We start from the raw sequence: 17,494 nt of genomic DNA on the forward strand, positions 1-17,494 counted from the left end.
TTAATATGACTGGTTTAATTCTGTAATTATCACACAGTTATTCTTAAGTGTTGAAAATTAACTGAAATGTGATCCCTGTTAAACATAAGAGTGGGAATAAGAGAGGGAAGAGATGTATAATTTGGGGCATGCTCGGGCTGACTTGCCCCAATTGGTAGAGTTGGAAACATACCAGGGGATTCCAATTCAATCCCATCAAGGTGGCATGTGCCAATGCCATCTCACTATTCCAAGTGATCAATTTCTGTTCACAATTGATCATAATGAAAGGACTAAGAGTCAAAGGGAGCACATAAACAAGTCTAGTATCTGCTAACACTAACCGATAGAATAAATAAAGGGGAGAGTGATCCAACATGGGAAGTGAGATACTCAGCAGACTCATAGAATGGCGGATGTCCTAAATAGCACTCTGGCCTCAGAATCAGCCCTAAAGGCACTCGGATCTGGCTGAAAAGCCCATGAGAGTATTTCAGGCATGGAAAGCCAAGACACTCTGGCAAAAAGATCTCTGTGAGTGAGATCCCAGTGAAAAGAACAGGTCTTCAAAGAGGGAGGTGCCTTTCTCTGAAGGGAGGAGAGAACCTCCACTTTGACTATGACCATGTCTAAACAAGATAAGAGTCGGAGAACTCAAGGGGCTTCCATAGCCTTGGAAACTCATGACTGGTGCATAGGGAGATTACTGATGCCATAAACAGGAGTGTCAATTTGTAAAGTCAACAACAGGAGTCACTGTGCACTTACTCCTCTTGTAGGATCTCTGTCCTTAATGTGCTGTACACTGAGGCTTAATGCTATAACGAGTACTCAAACAGTATATTTCACTTTGTGTTTCTATGGGGGTGCAAACGATTGAAATCTTTACTTAATGTACACTAAACTGATCTTCTGTAAAAAAAAAGAAAGAAAGAAAGAAATTATCAATTCCCAACTAGACTCTCACTGGGATTAAACATGACAATAGGTCTGATCTGATTTCATCATCATTTAAAAAAAAATCATCTATTATTTTTCACTTTATGTTTCTGTGTGGGAGCAAACTGTTGAAATCCTTACTTAAGGTATATTAAGCTGATCTTCTGTATATTAAGATAATCGAAAATGAATCTTGATATGAATGGAAGGGGAGAGGGAGTGGGAAAGGGGAGGGTTGTGGGTGGGAGGGACGGTATGGGGGGGGAAGCCATTGTAACCCATGAGTTGTACTTTGGAAATTTATATTCATTAAATAAAAGATAAAAAAAAAAAAACATCTCAGGCAACCTGCTATGCCATGAAGCTGGCCACTTAAATATCTGAATCACAATTAAAACCCACGACGATCCTTGAGTATATTTTGTTATGTTTTAATCTCTGTATTTTTCTACCACAAATAACAGTGCATAAGAGTCACTCAAAAAAAAAAAAAAACACAAGCACACAGAGAGAAGAGGTTTAATTTATTGGTTGCTCTTTGGCAAAGGTTATATAGAACATTATTGGGGTAAAAATTAAAATCTAGTGACAGATTTATAAAACGTTAAGCCAAATTAGCTTTTATGCGATTCTGAAATTCCCTCTCACCCTCAAACTCAGCAAGACACCTCAATCACAGTCTATATAACTCTTTGTTGTTTTAAAATGATTAAAGTAGACATAATACATAATGAGGTTGATATTAAATATCTTAAGGAATAACAAATCAATAGAACTACTTTCATTCTGAAGCATTAACTGGTCATTTATAAATGTTCTGTACATACACTTATCATTTTAGATTTTTCCTCTTTCAGGACTTTGTGAACTATCCATCAGTATCTGCTATTTGTTTGTACACACACATCATAAGTCTTCCAAAATAACATTTAAAGTCTTTCTTAATATTTCTTCAGCAATGTTAACCTTTAAGGAACACTCAATTAAAAAAATAAAAGCTCAGATCTTGACTCTGTAATGCAACTTCAGATGTGTCGAGATTCTGTTTCCCTCTGACCTGTTAAAAGTCTCCAACAACATACATTGTGCCAGCTTCTTCTTTGCCCAGCTCAGAGGAAGTCACATGAAGGAGAAAAAGAAAACAGGCTTGAAATCACAGTGACCAAAGGCTTTGAATTAATAATTACATTAAATAACCATAACTTTCTGTTTAACTATTCACATTCCACACAGTGGAAATTATCTTTTCCTCCAGATTTTTCACTTATACTTTTAACTTTGAAGAACTACAGTAATAAAAAAACGACTTACAGGGTGTGTGTTTTTGTCTTCTAATGCCAAGCACAACGTGTACATCATAAAACTCCTATTTGGTGCTTGGCATTATTTTAATAGGTAAGATTAAGATCACAGATATCTTGCCATTAAAAAGTTCTACTAAAATAATGAAAAAAATATACCATTACATCATTGGTGACTCCAATAAAATATGTAACAGATATGGCATTTTCAATAAACGTTGGATGACACATCATACTTGTGCTAGTCTTAATATAGGCACAGTAAGAAAAGCAGACGTTTCCCTCTTAAGCTATTGCTGTGTTTTTCGGGTGGATATGCTGCTGATTATCCCCGTGAAGTTAATTTTGAGGAAACTCTCTTTACTTGAGCCAAATCCGACTTACATGCAAGACTGTGGTACAAGCTCCTAAAAGAAGATTACTGCTGCCAACTTAAGTCATCTCTTTTTAACAAAATTGCATGCTTGTGGCAGAGTTAAAACAGCAAAAGAAATTCAGTGTTTGCCGGTTCTGAATGTCATTTTTCCTCTCTAGTGTGGGTTTACATGTTCCGTTTCTTCCCCTTTCTTTTCCTCCCCCCGACCCTCAAACTCCTGCTTTAGCATCTGTGTGCTTAATTAAATCCATTCTGTGCTTTATTGTTGGAGGATGTGGATGATACAATGATTTAGGGCAGGGGCATACAGTGTATACAAAACGCACAGACTGTGTGTTCGCACAAATTTGCCTAGTGTAGAATCATCAGTAGTGAGTTTCAAAGTTTTAAAATTAGACCCAACGTTTTGGGTGTTCAAGATCATTTCTGCCTTAAAATATGGTTCCCGTTTAGTTGTTAGATGGGAAAGCACTGGACCAAAACAAAAACAAATAAAAACAGCTTCTTTGGTTGCAATGGTTCTTTGAATGCTGGAGCCTTGATGGGCAATTGAATCCCAAGTCTGTGGTGTTTGTTTTCCATACGACACGACTTGGCTAGTGAAGCTGAGAAGATACAAGGCAAAAAAAAAAAAAAAAAAGCATCTGGGGGGAGGGGAGACTGGAGACTGGTGGTGTCTACATATAAAACCTCAGGTTTAAAGAGAACAGGTCATCTAAATCCAAAGTGCAGTGAGTTTCATCTACCCTGTACTTTGGCTCTTAGGTAAATTCTAAGTGGGCATTGGAAGCAAACCAAGTTGTGTCTCAGGAAGGACAGAAAGGGTACAATGTCACATGGATACACCAGTAGATGGACAGCTAAGGCACCCCACGACCTGCTTTCTTAACAGAATTTCCCCCTAGAACCTTCAAGGGAAAAATGAAGAAGTCCAGGTCATATCCCTTACAACTCCTTCGGGTAGTAAGAGCCCACTGCTCCTTAGCCAGAGACAGCCCCCTTCATTTCTTTTAGCCTTCTCTTCTCTATGGCTCAATCTCCTCACAATGGCAAAGCCAGGAAGGCTCAAATATACTTCTAGCTGGTCTAGTTTGCTTACTTGGTTCCGAAAATAGGAATAAATATTTATTTTTGCAGTTTGGTGTTGGGTTATAGCTAGTTTCAGCAGATCACAGGGACAGTTAGAGTTAACGATTTTTTGGCAATCACATTTCTCCTCTGTTCACTTGGGTCCATTAACTACCGGGAGAAACTTTCACTGAAGCAGGGCTCTCATTGGCTTGGAGTTGCCTTTTAAGGTCTCTGCACATTTCTCTACTGAACTGTGCTGAGTTCAACAAGTCCTCAACCTCAGTCTCACTCCTCTATCCCACTTGTCCTTGCCCACGCCAAACTTCCCCAGAGTCTGGAGGGTCTTTGCAAAAATGAAAAACATATCCATGGTGAAATGAATTAGTTCAGAAACCTGGGCAGACATGGGGTTAGACTGCAATAATCACTGTGAACCTAAAAAAGGATGAGTGGGCTGTGGAAGGGAGGAAGCAAGCACAGGTTACAGGAACTTTTCCAAGTCTAATGCAGCGTGAACACAAGTCTCTTTCCCACAGAGTAGCCTCGTCCATTAAGAATCATTCAAAAGGGAGATTGTGGTCCCCAGGAGGGCACAGGGTGGCCAAAGCAGAACCAGGCCACAGCTGTGCACCTTTTGGATGTGAGTCGGGCTGCTGTGGGCTTTTTGGGCCATCCCCGTTTTAAGCAGATAAGTTTACATAATAGGAAATATCCTCTAACAGAGATCGTGTTTCCTCTGGTGTCTGAAAACACTCACAGGCCCCCACGCACACTCATGCACACAAACTACGCACAAGCAGGCTCCTGCCAGGAGGCAGCTGCTAGTTCTTCTGGCCTCTCAGTTGAAGCCAAGTAGAATTGGGTTGTTTGGGGTCTGGCTCTGAGCCTGCCTGGGGCTGTCTCCCTCGAGCAGGCTGGCTGTGATGGGATTTGGCTTAATCCAAATCAATGGATATGCAACGACACTGCTTCACACGTGTGACCCTCTTCTTCTTGGTGGGTGGCTGTAGTTCAGGGCAGTTGAGGGTGACCATCATGGTGGTGAACTTCTTGGGCTTGCAGAAGGAGCAGGACTGAAAGGAGCCTTCCTCCTTCCGGATGTGTCTGGGGATGTAGAAGGAGTTGCACTGGCCATAGCAGAAGCGGTTGATGATGGTACGGCTGTTGCAACCCTCTTCGTGGATGGTCTGCTTAAGTGGCTGGGTCTTGCACCAGTCTCGCTTCAGGTATTTGCGCTCGGTCACATGCAGGGCCTCTTGGCTGGACTCCAGCACCTCCTCCCCAGGCATGGCAGTGCCCCGCCCTTGGCCTCGTCCCCTGTTCCTGGAGCCAGGCTGCTGGAGTGACTGAGTCTGCTCCGAGTCATTGTGCTGGGCCTTGTCTGGTGGGGGTATGGCGCCTTGCGACCCTTTCTTTTTCCCTTCTGCAGCCGGTAGCAGTGTCCCCAAGAGGAGAAGCAAGGCTCCTACAGTGTAGGCTGTGCGGCTCATACTAAAGGAAGGGTGAACAGAGAGGGAGAGACATAGAAAATGAATAAGTTAATTTAAGCATGAAGAGTGGTGTCTCACATTTTATGTGGCATTTGTTAAACACTTTATGTAAAACATTGCACTTAGATCTTACAATACTCCTATGAATTGAGTCCCCCTACATCCATTCCTCTCCAGGTCACCGAGCCAAGAAGTAACTTGTCCAAGCTCACACAGTGAATTCCCCAAGGTTCACATTCAGCCAGGAACTACCTCTTCATTGCATGAACTCTCACAAGCATTTCTGCTTGCCTTCTGACACCAACTAGATCAGACTTCGTATTGTGGGTTTTTGGCTGTATTCATTCTTGTATTTGACCACATTTAGTAATTTTCTACAGTGCCAATGCCATATTACCTTTGTACTTCATTGGGAGAACATATTTTCTGTCTTGTTTCACAAACAGAAGAATTAGTCTCCCTGCCCAGAAGGCATCATCCACTAGGAAAGGCTCTGTCTTTTTCCCAAAACCACTATGAGAGTTGCCTGGGCTGTGCCTTGCTCCACTGCTTGAATGCTGCGAGACTTTGTGCTGCTATCATGCATCAGAAGGAGGGATGCATGAAGGAGACCAGAAACCACTTGACAGGGACAACAACTTAACAAGAAGCACAAAGGTAGAAAAGTCAAGACTGAATTCTCATCTCAGTTGGGGGACAACAACTTGATATCTGACTTTGGCAAAGTCACTTTACTTCTCAATAAATAACTACATTGAAGCAAAGCTATAACTATCTCTCCTCTCAGATCAAATGTGATGTAAAAGTGAAGCAATCTGAGAACTGACCAAATGTATAATGCCACTGCAGAGAGAACAGATACACTCAGCAGATCACATAACCAGTAAGATTCCTTGATCTCTCTCTGCCAACAATTATTCTTACCTTTAAACTGGGCACAGATACTCATTTTATCATTCTTTATATAATGACATGCATTTTTCTACCCTTAAAATGGTATTATGTCATCCATCTATGTGTCTATGTGTGTATTTTTTCTATTTAAAAGAAAGAAAAGTTGGCACAATTGAATAGATATGTGCACACATTTGCATTAATAATGTTCAATAAATTAGTGACAATGAATTACTGTGAATGAGTCTGGACCTAGATATGGGTTGCCTAGGAACAATGGCAAAAAATAAAGGGTGAAGTAGAGGGGAAACTGACAAAAAGCAGGAAAGCACAGACGAAGAGAGAAAAATGGAGTGAAGAGTGCCAACTGGAGAAGGGAGCATTCTTCTAGGGGGAAAGTGTTCAGGGAAGGTAGGGCACGCCGAGAAAGAGGAGGAGGAAGACCAGGAGAACCACATTTGATCCACAGGACTGTGGAGGAGAGAAGTGTCACACTCTGAGGATTCTCCCGGGGACAGGGAATTAATTGCTCCTTATCCTGACGTGGACACTGCACATTGTATGCACATATTGCATTATCATACCACTCCCCTGTTGTGATCTGAGTTCTGCTGTGTTATGGTTCTTCTGAATATAAGTATCTTGATACTGTAATTATGGTTAACATAACTATGCTTGGACAGCACAGATTTCATTTTGAGCTTGTTCTTGTAACAATCTATAACTGAGCCAAGTTGCTGGCTGATATGTAAATGAGACCACTTGGGTCCTGGGCTACTCCCTCCAAGGCTGACATCTGAAAGCTAAGATAATACACCTCTGGGGATAATAAATTCCAGTGTCTACAAAATGCCATTTCAGACACATATGTCTGTGACTCCATTTCCCCTGAGAGAATTCACTTTGAAAAAGCATCAGTCAGCTGAGACTGCTGGAGTGAAAAGCTCTTTACTGCCTATGGCTTGATGGGATCAGACACACGGAACATCACCTTGTGGACCTGAACCATTTGTGTCTACTGCAGAGGCCCAGCATTTGGTTCCTTACCAGCATTCTGTGCTCAAGTAACTTTCTTTAACCTATATTCACCTACATTTCCACATATTCATTTTGCTTATTTTTGCTTGTTCTGCTTTTGTGTGCCCTGTAGTATATCAGTTAATTTTGGGAATTATCTTTGCCTCATTTGGCTTATCATTTGATTAAATGGTAAAAGGACCTCTTGGAAAAATGATAATTCCTGAGGTTGAAATTGTCACCAGGTATTGGGGAAAACACGCCACCCAGACTGGTCCAGAGGACAACACCATAAATACATACAATTATGATGTGTCAATTTAAAAAAGGCTCTCCTGGGCAGTGCTTCTTGACTGGATGTGTAGATTGTCATCTGGAGATATTGTCAAAAAGCAGATTTTGATTGAGTAGATCTGCCTAACAGACTTTGAGTGGCAAAGCTTTAGCATTTGTAGTCATGGGTCCAGAGGGAATTATTAAAATATGGAAGGATAGGGCTGGCGTTGTGGCATAGCAAGTTAAACTGATGCCTGCAAAGCTGGCATCCCATATGGGTGCTGGTTTGAGTCCCTGCTGTTCCACTTCTGATCCAGCTCCCTGCTAATGTGCCTGTGAAAGCAGTAAAAGATGGCCCAAGTCTCTGGGTCCCTGTACCCATGTTGGGGACCTAGATGAAGCTTCTGGTTCCTGACTTCAACCTGTCCCAGCCCAGGTCATTGCAGTCATTGGGGAAGTGAACCTGCAGATGGAAGATTCTCAATCTCTCTCTCTCTCTCTCTCTCTCTCTCTCTCTCTCTCTCTCTTTCTCCACTCCCCCGTGTGTAACTCTTCCTTTCAAATAAGATAACTAAATCTTTTTTAAAAATACAGAAAGATTTTCTTTTCAGTGAGTACAGTTTCAAATTCACAGCCTCCGTCCTGAGGCCATCATAGATTCTGACCCAAAGGCTGAAACAACCCCCACTTCATGCCTGTGATTTTCTGAACCTAAGAGCACAGCTGTGAAGAACCCACTTCCCTGCTATCTTTTTTTTTAAAGATTTATTTTATTTATTTGAAAGACAGAGTTACAGAGAAAGGTAGAGACAGAGAGAGAGGTCTTCCATCCACTGGTTCACTCCCCAGATGGCTGCAACAGCCGGAGCTGCACTGATCCTAAGCCAGGAGCCAGGAGCTTCTTCCAGGTCTTCCATGTGTGTGCAGGGGCCCAAGGGCTTGGGCCATCTTCCACTGCTATCCCAGGCCATAGCAGAGAGCTGGATAGGAAGAGGAGCAGCCGGGACTAGAACCAATGCCCATATGGAATGCCAGCACTGCAGGCCAGGGCTTTAACCTGCTGCGCCCCAGTGCAGGCCCCTCCTGCTCTCTTCTGAACAGCGGTCATAGAGTGATCACCTCTGCATGCAATTTAATAAGAACCTTATAATTTCCACCCCCTAAGAAACTGGACAAGTCCGTATTACTATCTCGAGCAATTATCTTTCAAATACAAAGGCAGTGCAGAAGCAGCATTCTCTAATGAATGGCCTCTGGTGAGCGAAGACTGTTCAACCCTCAGGATAATGTCAAACTAAGATAATTAAATATTCAATTTAAAACATCCTTAAATGGTATCATCTTTTAAGCATTAACCTAATACTTTGGGCAAGTTTGAGTTTGGAGCTTGATAATGTGACATTTATCTCCTGCTCTGACTGTAGGTTCCCTGGCTTTTGTCAGTTTATGTTACAACATCCCTGTTCTTTAAACAGAGCATTTTCTGCCACCAACAACAAAAAATTAATTTCTTTGTTTTGTCTTTTTCGAAAATCATTTATGAGAAAAGTCCAGTTATAAGACAGTACTGATTTTCTCCAGAGACCAGGATAACTTGAGCCATGACCATTAAGTCTCCTGGGCAAATACACTGCAAATTTGAGAAGCTTTCCTAAGTCTGTGCTATTTATTCAATTGAGGCCAAGATCTAAAGGGAAAGGCCAAGGTCTAAAATAAAATTCATTCACTGCCCATTTCAAAGGAGTAGTACATAAGATGGCCCCACGCCTGTGCCCACAATCTTCCTCCACACATACTAAACACAGCCCCAGGCCAATTCAGCCCTCACAAACCAATACACTGAGTCTGTCTCAGAGGCTAAGCTGAGATCTGCTGGGAACAGATGTCGACTGCATTTTACAGCTTCACATCATAAGGCCATCCTCTTTCACAAACACCAACCCCCAAAATGTAACTTTCTTCCTCTGGACAAACTTAGGCCCATCTTTATACTCAGCTTGTTATTCTCGGCATGTCCACATCTGTTGTTGAAGAAATGCCTGGTCTGAAAGTGGATGAGGGTTTATTCTTCACCTCACCTTATTCATCTGGTACAGACGAGGTTCTCATGAAAATTTGTTAAATGAATGATTGTTATAGACTACAGTGATTTACAGAGTCTGTATTTTTTGAATATTTAAAAAAAGATTTATTTTATGTATTTGAAAGGCAGAGAGAGAGTCTTCCATCTGCAGGTTCATTCTCCAAATCACTGCATTGGCCAAGGCTCAGTCATGCTCATGCTGAAGCCTGGAACTCCATCCGTGTCTCCCACATGGGTGGCAAGGACCTCAGCACTTGAGTTATCCTCCACTGCTTTCCCAAGTGTCTAAGCAGGAAGCTGGATTGGAAGCAAAGCAGGTGGGACTCAAACGTGCACTCCAATATGGAAATCAAAAGTGGCAGCTTAACCCTCTGCACCACAATGCAAGGTGCCTTCACTGGTGCCAATGAGCAGAAGAGCCAATTGCAATGCTTTCGGTTTCTGGTTAATCCACAGCTTGACAAACTGCTAGTCTTGCAAGCTTCCTAACACTGTCTTTCTTTTTCTAGGAAAACTCCAAATGTTCCTGACTTTTCACCTGGTCCTATGCAGAACACTGAGGGTTTCATTAGTTAACTGAATCCACTGCCCACACTCTGACAGAAACCAACAACAAAACAGTAAATTCAAAACTGGTCAACTGTGGTTTTTCGGTTTTAATTTGGACAGACTTCTTGTTCCAATGAAAGCCTGTATACCATAAGTCAAAGAGGTACAGGCTGGGGTTTTTGTTTATTTTTTAAGAAAAGCAAAGTTCTCAAAAAGTTTTTTCTCAAAAAAAGATGTTTTAGGTACAGAAATAAATGGATTTTCATTTTTAAAAAGCACATTATTTAAAGATCTTCAGTGCTTATGAGAGGCTTTGGAGTTCTTATCCTTAACCATTTTTCAGCGAGAAAGGCAAAAGCCATCTTCAAGAATGGCCACCTTCAGGGAGCTCAGCTTCTGAGAGCAGCAGTGCTCTGAAGCACATGGATATTCTACACAAGAAAGAGGGAAGGGACGAGACTGTAACTGGGACTGGGACTAGGGCTCTGTCAGGTCATGGGGTCCAACACCCAAGCCCTCCTCACCCCCAATAGAGCTTGATTAATCAGTGAAGGGCCTAAGAATGTTTTGCTCTTGAAGTCCCAATTGTATTGCCACCAAATAATTTGTACTTTGTAAATATCATAGATGTGGAGGAACTCGGGAAAATGTAAATTTCTTGTAAACATTTTTTCCAGGTCAACCCCAAACAGGGTGCCCATACCCAAAAATCAGTCTTAATGCTGACCCACACATCTGTCACCAGTGTCCAACCATTAGCTACAAACACTGTATTTCTGCTTGTGAAATGACCTATTCATATCATTAACTTGAAGTTGCATCCCGTGTACCCAGACACATTCTGGAACCTGATAAATATCTGCCTTGATTCTCTTTTGCAGATAGCATCATTCTTCCCTCCAAGTCCTACCTCTGCTTCCCCTTAATGCATTTCTGCTTCTCCGAGTAAAGGTATTTTCATAGTTATCGATGCCAGAGTGCGGAGTGCTAACCATTACACTATGCACCCCTCCTTATGGTTAGCCATCTCTACAGCTGTTCTCCCTACCACCACCTTTTTTTTAATCTTTTGCCACCTTCTTCTCAACTCTACTTGCCTCAGAGACACACTCTAGAAGTGGATCTTCTCTCCTGCTTTTCTCCCAGTTTCCCATAGTAATCAAGCGTAAAAATCTACAAGCAAGATAAACCTTGTTAACACCTCTACCTGTACAGCCTTCAGAAAGCCTTTATCAACACAATCTTCTACTCTGGGTCTCAGTAGACTACTATTGCACATGTGACCCATTTGCATTTTCCTGGATGTCTCTGGGAAAGTTTAGACCAGCTCCTTTCAACACTTTTCTGGCTGTAGTCTTCATTTTAGCTAATTAATCTGCTCACAATCAGTAAAATTGAGTTTTCAGTAGAAATTACAGTGAAAGCCAGATTCTGTGCCTGAACTTCTGGTGAATTCCATCTGATGAACCACATTTAATAAAAACATTCAACAGGTATATCATCAAATTATTCTCTCGGCATAAGGAACAATGGAAGTGACTACAAAAGCTCTAAGTGCTGGACAGGTTTTAGAATAAACTATTTTTTCTCAGAAATTTTTTGGAAGAATAAAGGTTATTGTTAACTGGATCTTTAATTTACAAAAGTAATCAGCTTTTACAAATCAGAGAATTTCTTGAGAATACATTTTTTTTCCCACATAAATTGCATCAAGGAGATAAGGAGAGTTAATTGTTGGCACACTGGTAAGAGGATGTTACACGCAGCCTAAGCGCAACCTGCCTGTTCTGAAGATCTTGGGCAAAAGCACGGTAGAGCCCAACACTGCATAGACGTGGCAGTAAAATACCTCAAAAGCTCAACGTTGATTAGACTTTTTAAACAGAGTTAATGATTGCATGCAATTCTTGAGGTCAACAGGAAACAAGTTAGAAATTAATAAATACTACATGTTCACTGAGCAGCTGCTATTGAGACAGCCAAGTTATAGGTTCTGTATTGCAGTAAAAGATGTGTGCCAGTCACTCTGTAAGTGGGATCTGGGACTAAATTTCAGAACTGCCCTGTGATATATCCTGGTGTTGTCAACTATGACTACTTCTCCCAACACCACCACTAATAATAGGAGTTGCCTTCTATTGTCGAATCCTTATACTACTCCAGGCATTGTGCTAAAGTCTGCCTGAATGTCATCATTTTTTTCACAGCAAAATATGAGGTAGAAAATACTGTCTTCCTTTTGCTAAGCAGGGAATCCCCAGACTCAGAAAAGTCAGGAATCTGTTATACAGTTCTGAAATGAGAGAGCCAAGGTTTTGGCCAAGATTGTAGCCCAATTCTACCTGGTCCCAAACAAGTGTTCTTAGCCACTGTTCCATGGACATCCAGCATACTGCTTAACAAGGGACACCGAGATTTGTTTTCTAATGCAGTAAACTTTGAGGAATATTGTAAACCAAGTAACTGTCTATTTTGTATCTTCATGTTCACAAGTGAAGAAAAAGTCCTCCCCCTTGTCAGGAATTCCTGCTGCACTTTGCATTTTTGAGAGCATATGTGAAAACTAAAGGAGATTCCTTGCAGACGTAAGACATGGGCTGGTAGCACTTGCTTGAGCACTATCTTTCAGTAAGACACAGCAGTCAACTTCCTAACAACAGCCACCACCCCCTTTTTTTTACATAAAGGGTTTAAGTTTCCCTGTCTTAGAACACGCGGTAAGCCTTTCTCTGATAAAGCTTTCTTGGGAGAGAGGTCTATCGCAAGAAATTTCTTCACTGTTGTCATTCTTGACCATTATCACTGAGATCATCCATGGTTTCAGTTTAGAAGACAGGGTAGGCAGTTCTTATACAGGTTTCCAGTCTTCCCGGTGGAATTACCCACAGAAAGACTACATTAGGCAGCCTGGATTTCCTACAGATGATAGGTTACCAAAACATTTCACTCAAAATGAACTTTGAAGAAAATAGGAAACCTGTGAAATTACAAAGTTTACAAAAGCCTCTAATTCCTACAGTGACCTCGAGGTTAAACACACACAAGCGCACACTCATAGAGACACACACGCTGCCGCCACAGTTCTAAAGGACCCTTAAACAATTAGTTAACACGAACAACTCGAAAGTGCCATTTATTCAGCGATAGTCATCAAATCACTTACTGCTGTAGACTTGGCTGGGGGAAGGGAGGAGAAATCTACAGCTTTCTTAAGATCTTTCTCTCCTTGCCTTGTAAAGTACATCCCCTCAAGTCACCCTTGTCCGCAGCTCCTTCTCAAAAAAAAGGGGGGGGGGGCGGGACAGGGAGGGAGTAAGCCCTGGGGGTGAAAGAGGACTCCTCACCCTGGGATCGGGATTATCTTAACCTCTTCTACGCTATTTATTTAACTTGTGTGTACAGCCAAAAGGAAGCCACTACTCTGGGGTCCCTGGGGCAGCTTACAACCCCGCTGACCCACTGAACACCATAGATTGTTTTAATCATTCGTGTCCTGGCACCATCTCAGGGGAACATAAACAGACGAGCACACCGCTCAGATTTGCTCTTTCCAACAGGAGATCCAATTACCCACTAAGGCTCGCCTCTCTGCCCTCGGACCATTTAAAAGGAGATTTTAACCCCTAACTTCGAGGCTATATTTCTGTCTAAAGGAGCCCGAATTCGGAGTAGAGAGGGAGGAGGCCTCGGGGATCGAGCCAGGAGCGCACTGGGCACAGCTCTGGGCGAGGGAAAGGATTCGCCGCCTTGGCTGGTCACCTCGAGTCTGTCCCCGCCTCGACAGGCGACCGTCGCCGAGCTGGGGGCGCCCCCAAGGCGGCACCAGAATCTTGACAGCAACGGCGAGCTAGACCTGTGAGACGTCAGTTCTTCCCAAGCCTGAAACCTACGAATAATTCCGGCCAGGGAGGTGACAGCTGATGACGCCCCCTCTCCCCCACCTCGCCTTGCAGCACTGCCTGTGGAGGGGTCGGCGGAGAGAGCAGGGAGGCCGGAGAGGACTAGGGACCACGGTCGTCCGCCGCGCAGCGAGGCGAGGCGGGGGCCTCATGGATGCAGATTAAGGGGCTCCCGCGGAAGTGGGAAGCAGCCGGTGGTCTCTGCCCGGCGCCTGCCCGTCTGCAATCCCACCCATGCGCGCCCCGGGCGGGGAAAGGCTCGGAGTAGCAAACCGAGAGCTAGCGAGTGCACCGCCAGCCCCCGGCGTGCTGTGTGTACGGCGTGCGCACTGCGGGCTCGCTAGACTCCACGCCCGGGGCCGCGCGCCGCACTCCAGCTGTCAGATTTACCCGACGCCGGGGTTTCCGCGGCATCAGAGCCCAGCTCCGGCCATCTCACCTCGGAGATCGGGCAACGCGTCACCGATTCTCCAGAACCTTCGGGCCAAGGGCAGCCCAGGACGCCCCCGGGCCCTGCACAGCGCCCCATCTTCATGGAACCATCTCGGTGGCACTTAGAGCGCCGTAGGTCGTAGCTGCTGCGGCGCACGGGCCGTCCGACTTCGCGCCCTCACGGTGCTGCCGGGTCTGGCAGACGCTGCTGCCACAAGCACCGGGAGCGTGTTCGCGGAGCTCCAAGAGGCGAAAAAGATGCGAGGTCGTCCTGCCCGCCCTTGACATCCTTGCAAACCTGGGGCGGCAAGATCACCGTATTCCACGCCCCCTGAAGAAAGGACCCCGAGACGGGTTCTTCAAGGTTCATCCCCACAAGGTACCGCGGGACCCGGCCTGAGCGCCCTGAGGGTTCCTGCTCATCTGAGCCCGGCGGCACTTGGGGAGTCGCTCGCTGCGCCCTATACCCCACTGCGCTCACCCAGGCAGGGGCGCACATACGCACACACACGCACATACAACAGGCCGATACACACGCGCGCACACACCCTGCTGGGTGTCTCCGCGCTCACCTGTCAGGGCGGCGTGGCTTCGGGGCCTGCGCTCTCGACGCGTGGCGCTGCGTGCGGCCGCGGCCGGAGCCGCCCGGGCTGGGCGTGGGGTCAGCAGAACCGAGAGGGAGGCTACGGCTGTGCACTGGGTCGCCCGGTCCGCGAAGGGCGCACCGAGTGTCGGGCATCGCGCCGTCTCCGGTTTAAATGCCGGCGGCCGAGCGCGGCGCCCGGGGCCGCGCGTCTCCATTGGCCAGGCGCCGCCGCCGCCGCCGCTGCCGCCGCCGGACCCGCTATCCGCCCCCTTTCCCGGTACTGCCCCCGCCCCCGCACCCCTCCTGCTCCCCCGCGGGGTCCCCTCTCCGCCCGCCTCGCCTCTTTGTCTGCTCCCCCCGCCCCGGCCGGCTGGGAGAGGTCACCCCAGGGAACCGCGCCTGGAATGCACAGCAAATCACATTTTCCGCTCCCGTTGGAGAGGGAAGCGCGGGAGGAAATCCCCCCGGCTCTCGGCCCCTCGTTCCTCCTCGGCCCCAGCTCTGGGCTTTTCCTATCGCCCGCTCCGCTTGGCCTGCGTCGGTCCCGCGCGCGGCCGTGGCGGCTGCCCCGGGAAGAGCGAGATCCTCGCGGGATCGCCGCCGACCCAGCGCTTCATTCCCCCCTGGAGGGAACGGACCTGAGGGATGCTCTAGTCCGGCGGTCGCCGCAGCTTTTTCGGAAGCCCCGAGACTTCGAGGGCTCTGACCCCGAAGCCCCGGTTAACCCCGCGGGCCCGGCGGCCGCCAGCAGAAGCCTGCCGCCGACGTGACACCTTCCTCTCCTCGCCCGCCACGGGCCTTTCTGCTCCGAGGCCGGCGGCCTCGGCTGTGAGCGTGCAGGGGGGAGCGACCGGATGATCAACGAAGGGGCCCGCACCGCCCAGCTCTCCCTGTCTCATGATCCTTGAAAGGGAGAGCCCGGTTGCGGGCGATAGGGGTTTTCTGTAACGTATTAAAGAGGCACACGTTAGGGAAACATGTTAGATGAGAAATCTGAGACCCACACCTCCGTCCGAGCAAAGCCCGTGTCACATTCTGAGCGTTCGGGACTAAGAACCCGATGGAGAGTGGAGAACACAACCGCGGGTCAGTGATTTTCCAAAGATGAGCGAACGCTTGCATTTGTTGTCTCAGCTGGAGAGCTAGTTCCTCGAAGAGGCCGCATTTTGTGAGTCGAGGTTACAGCACCTGCAAAAGCCAACCCATCCGTCAGACGGCTGCAGGTCGGCCTCAGCAGCGGGGCGAGGGAGACCGCGGAGATGCGAAGGGGTCTGCTGCCTACAGCCAAGCAAACAAAGCAACAGTGAAACTCCTTGGAAGGTGTTCCTGGAACTCCGTGGTGGAAGCACCACACAGTTAGCAAGCAGCCTAATTTTTGTCTCTGTAGTCCATGGGTTAAGAGGGAGGGGAACAAGGAACGTGGATACTCCCTAGCTGTTGCTGGGAACTTGAAATCGATTTTAGAAAATACATGAAGGCAAAAGGAGATCTGTATTAATAATAGCTGGCGAATTTCTGTTGTCTGGATGTTCTGTGAGAACAGCGGTTTCTGTACGTGAATTCACTTCTGCACCTGAAGTGCTTCCTGGGACCTTTTTGGTAAAATCATTCCATGAGCTGTAGTCTATGGTTGCCTACAGGATGAGAACACACCTTGGGCTTAAAAGACCTATTGGAGTCACATGAACTCTTGGACAGGTAGGCAGGCAGAAATACACAAAATGCTTAGACAGTGAAGAGTTGGCCCAAGGCCCTCTGCGGTGACAGAGCCGGCCGTTCTGGCTCGGTGTGAAAACTAGTCTCCCAGAGAATGGCATGTTTTACACAGTCTTCCAGTAACTTCTTCCAACCTAGGATCAATGCATTCAACACAGTTTTTGGTCAAGTCTCAAAGTGCCCCACAGAAGAACACTCACCTCTGGAAATGGAAGTGACTGCTTTGGGAGCCCAGAGACTGGCTTCATACATCCCCACCTAGAAAAAGCTGATAACCAATGGGACGCCTCCTTAGGAAGCTTCTGAAACCATGGCAGGTCCATGGCAGGACCCCTGACGCCTCTCCCTCCACACGCCTCTCTGCTCCATTGCACTGCACTATTTCTCTTCATTGTCACTTACCCTCCCCTCCATGGTATATTATTTCCTGCCGCTAAAATGTAAGCTGCACGAGGACAGGGATTTTTGTCTATTTTGGTCACTTTGATTATGTGAAGCCCATAGAATATAGAGTGTTCAACAAGAATGAGATTCAATAATTAGTTCTGGATTTATGGGCGGGAGGGAGGGTGTATCACTATATTCCTGAATCTGTATGTTGGAAATACATGAAATTTAGATCCATTAAATAAAATTTAAAAATTGTTGTGGATTGAGAACTCCCAGCATATCCCCACTGACCAGGATTAACATCTCAGCATGGGATGCTGAGGACATTCCATCCTGGATGTAACCCACAGAGACTCTCACCTCCACACAGTTTATAGTCTAGTATTTTTGCAGATATTTACAGGGATATGCAAGTATTTTGCTTCATTTTTGTGTTTCCACAAGTCTCAACCAGTCATTGCAAATCATTAATCAGGATGAAGGCATCTGAGTACAA

The 17,494-nt window shown here is 45.8% G+C and overlaps 1 protein-coding gene across 3 annotated transcripts; it reads right to left on the reverse strand.

Annotated features, from left to right (window-relative positions):
* Positions 1-1,423: 1,423 nt before the first annotated feature.
* Positions 1,424-15,640, reverse strand: GREM1 (gremlin 1, DAN family BMP antagonist). 3 transcript variants are annotated; one of them, XM_051822124.2, is made up of 2 exons: positions 15,531-15,640; positions 1,424-5,157 (listed from the first exon to the last, which is right to left on the reverse strand). In XM_051822124.2, exon 2 carries the CDS (start codon positions 5,154-5,156, stop codon positions 4,602-4,604), a length of 555 nt encoding a protein of 184 aa, XP_051678084.1. In that variant the 5' UTR covers position 5,157; positions 15,531-15,640; the 3' UTR covers positions 1,424-4,601. The 3 variants fall into 3 exon arrangements, with proteins under 3 accessions (XP_051678084.1, XP_008267474.1, XP_051678085.1); XM_008269252.4 differs by lacking the exon at positions 15,531-15,640 and adding an exon at positions 14,879-15,148; XM_051822125.2 differs by lacking the exon at positions 15,531-15,640 and adding an exon at positions 14,314-14,738.
* Positions 15,641-17,494: the final 1,854 nt, after the last annotated feature.

The sequence above is a fragment of the Oryctolagus cuniculus genome, chromosome 12, assembly GCF_964237555.1.
Source record: "Oryctolagus cuniculus chromosome 12, mOryCun1.1, whole genome shotgun sequence".
Taxonomy (NCBI): domain Eukaryota; kingdom Metazoa; phylum Chordata; class Mammalia; order Lagomorpha; family Leporidae; genus Oryctolagus; species Oryctolagus cuniculus.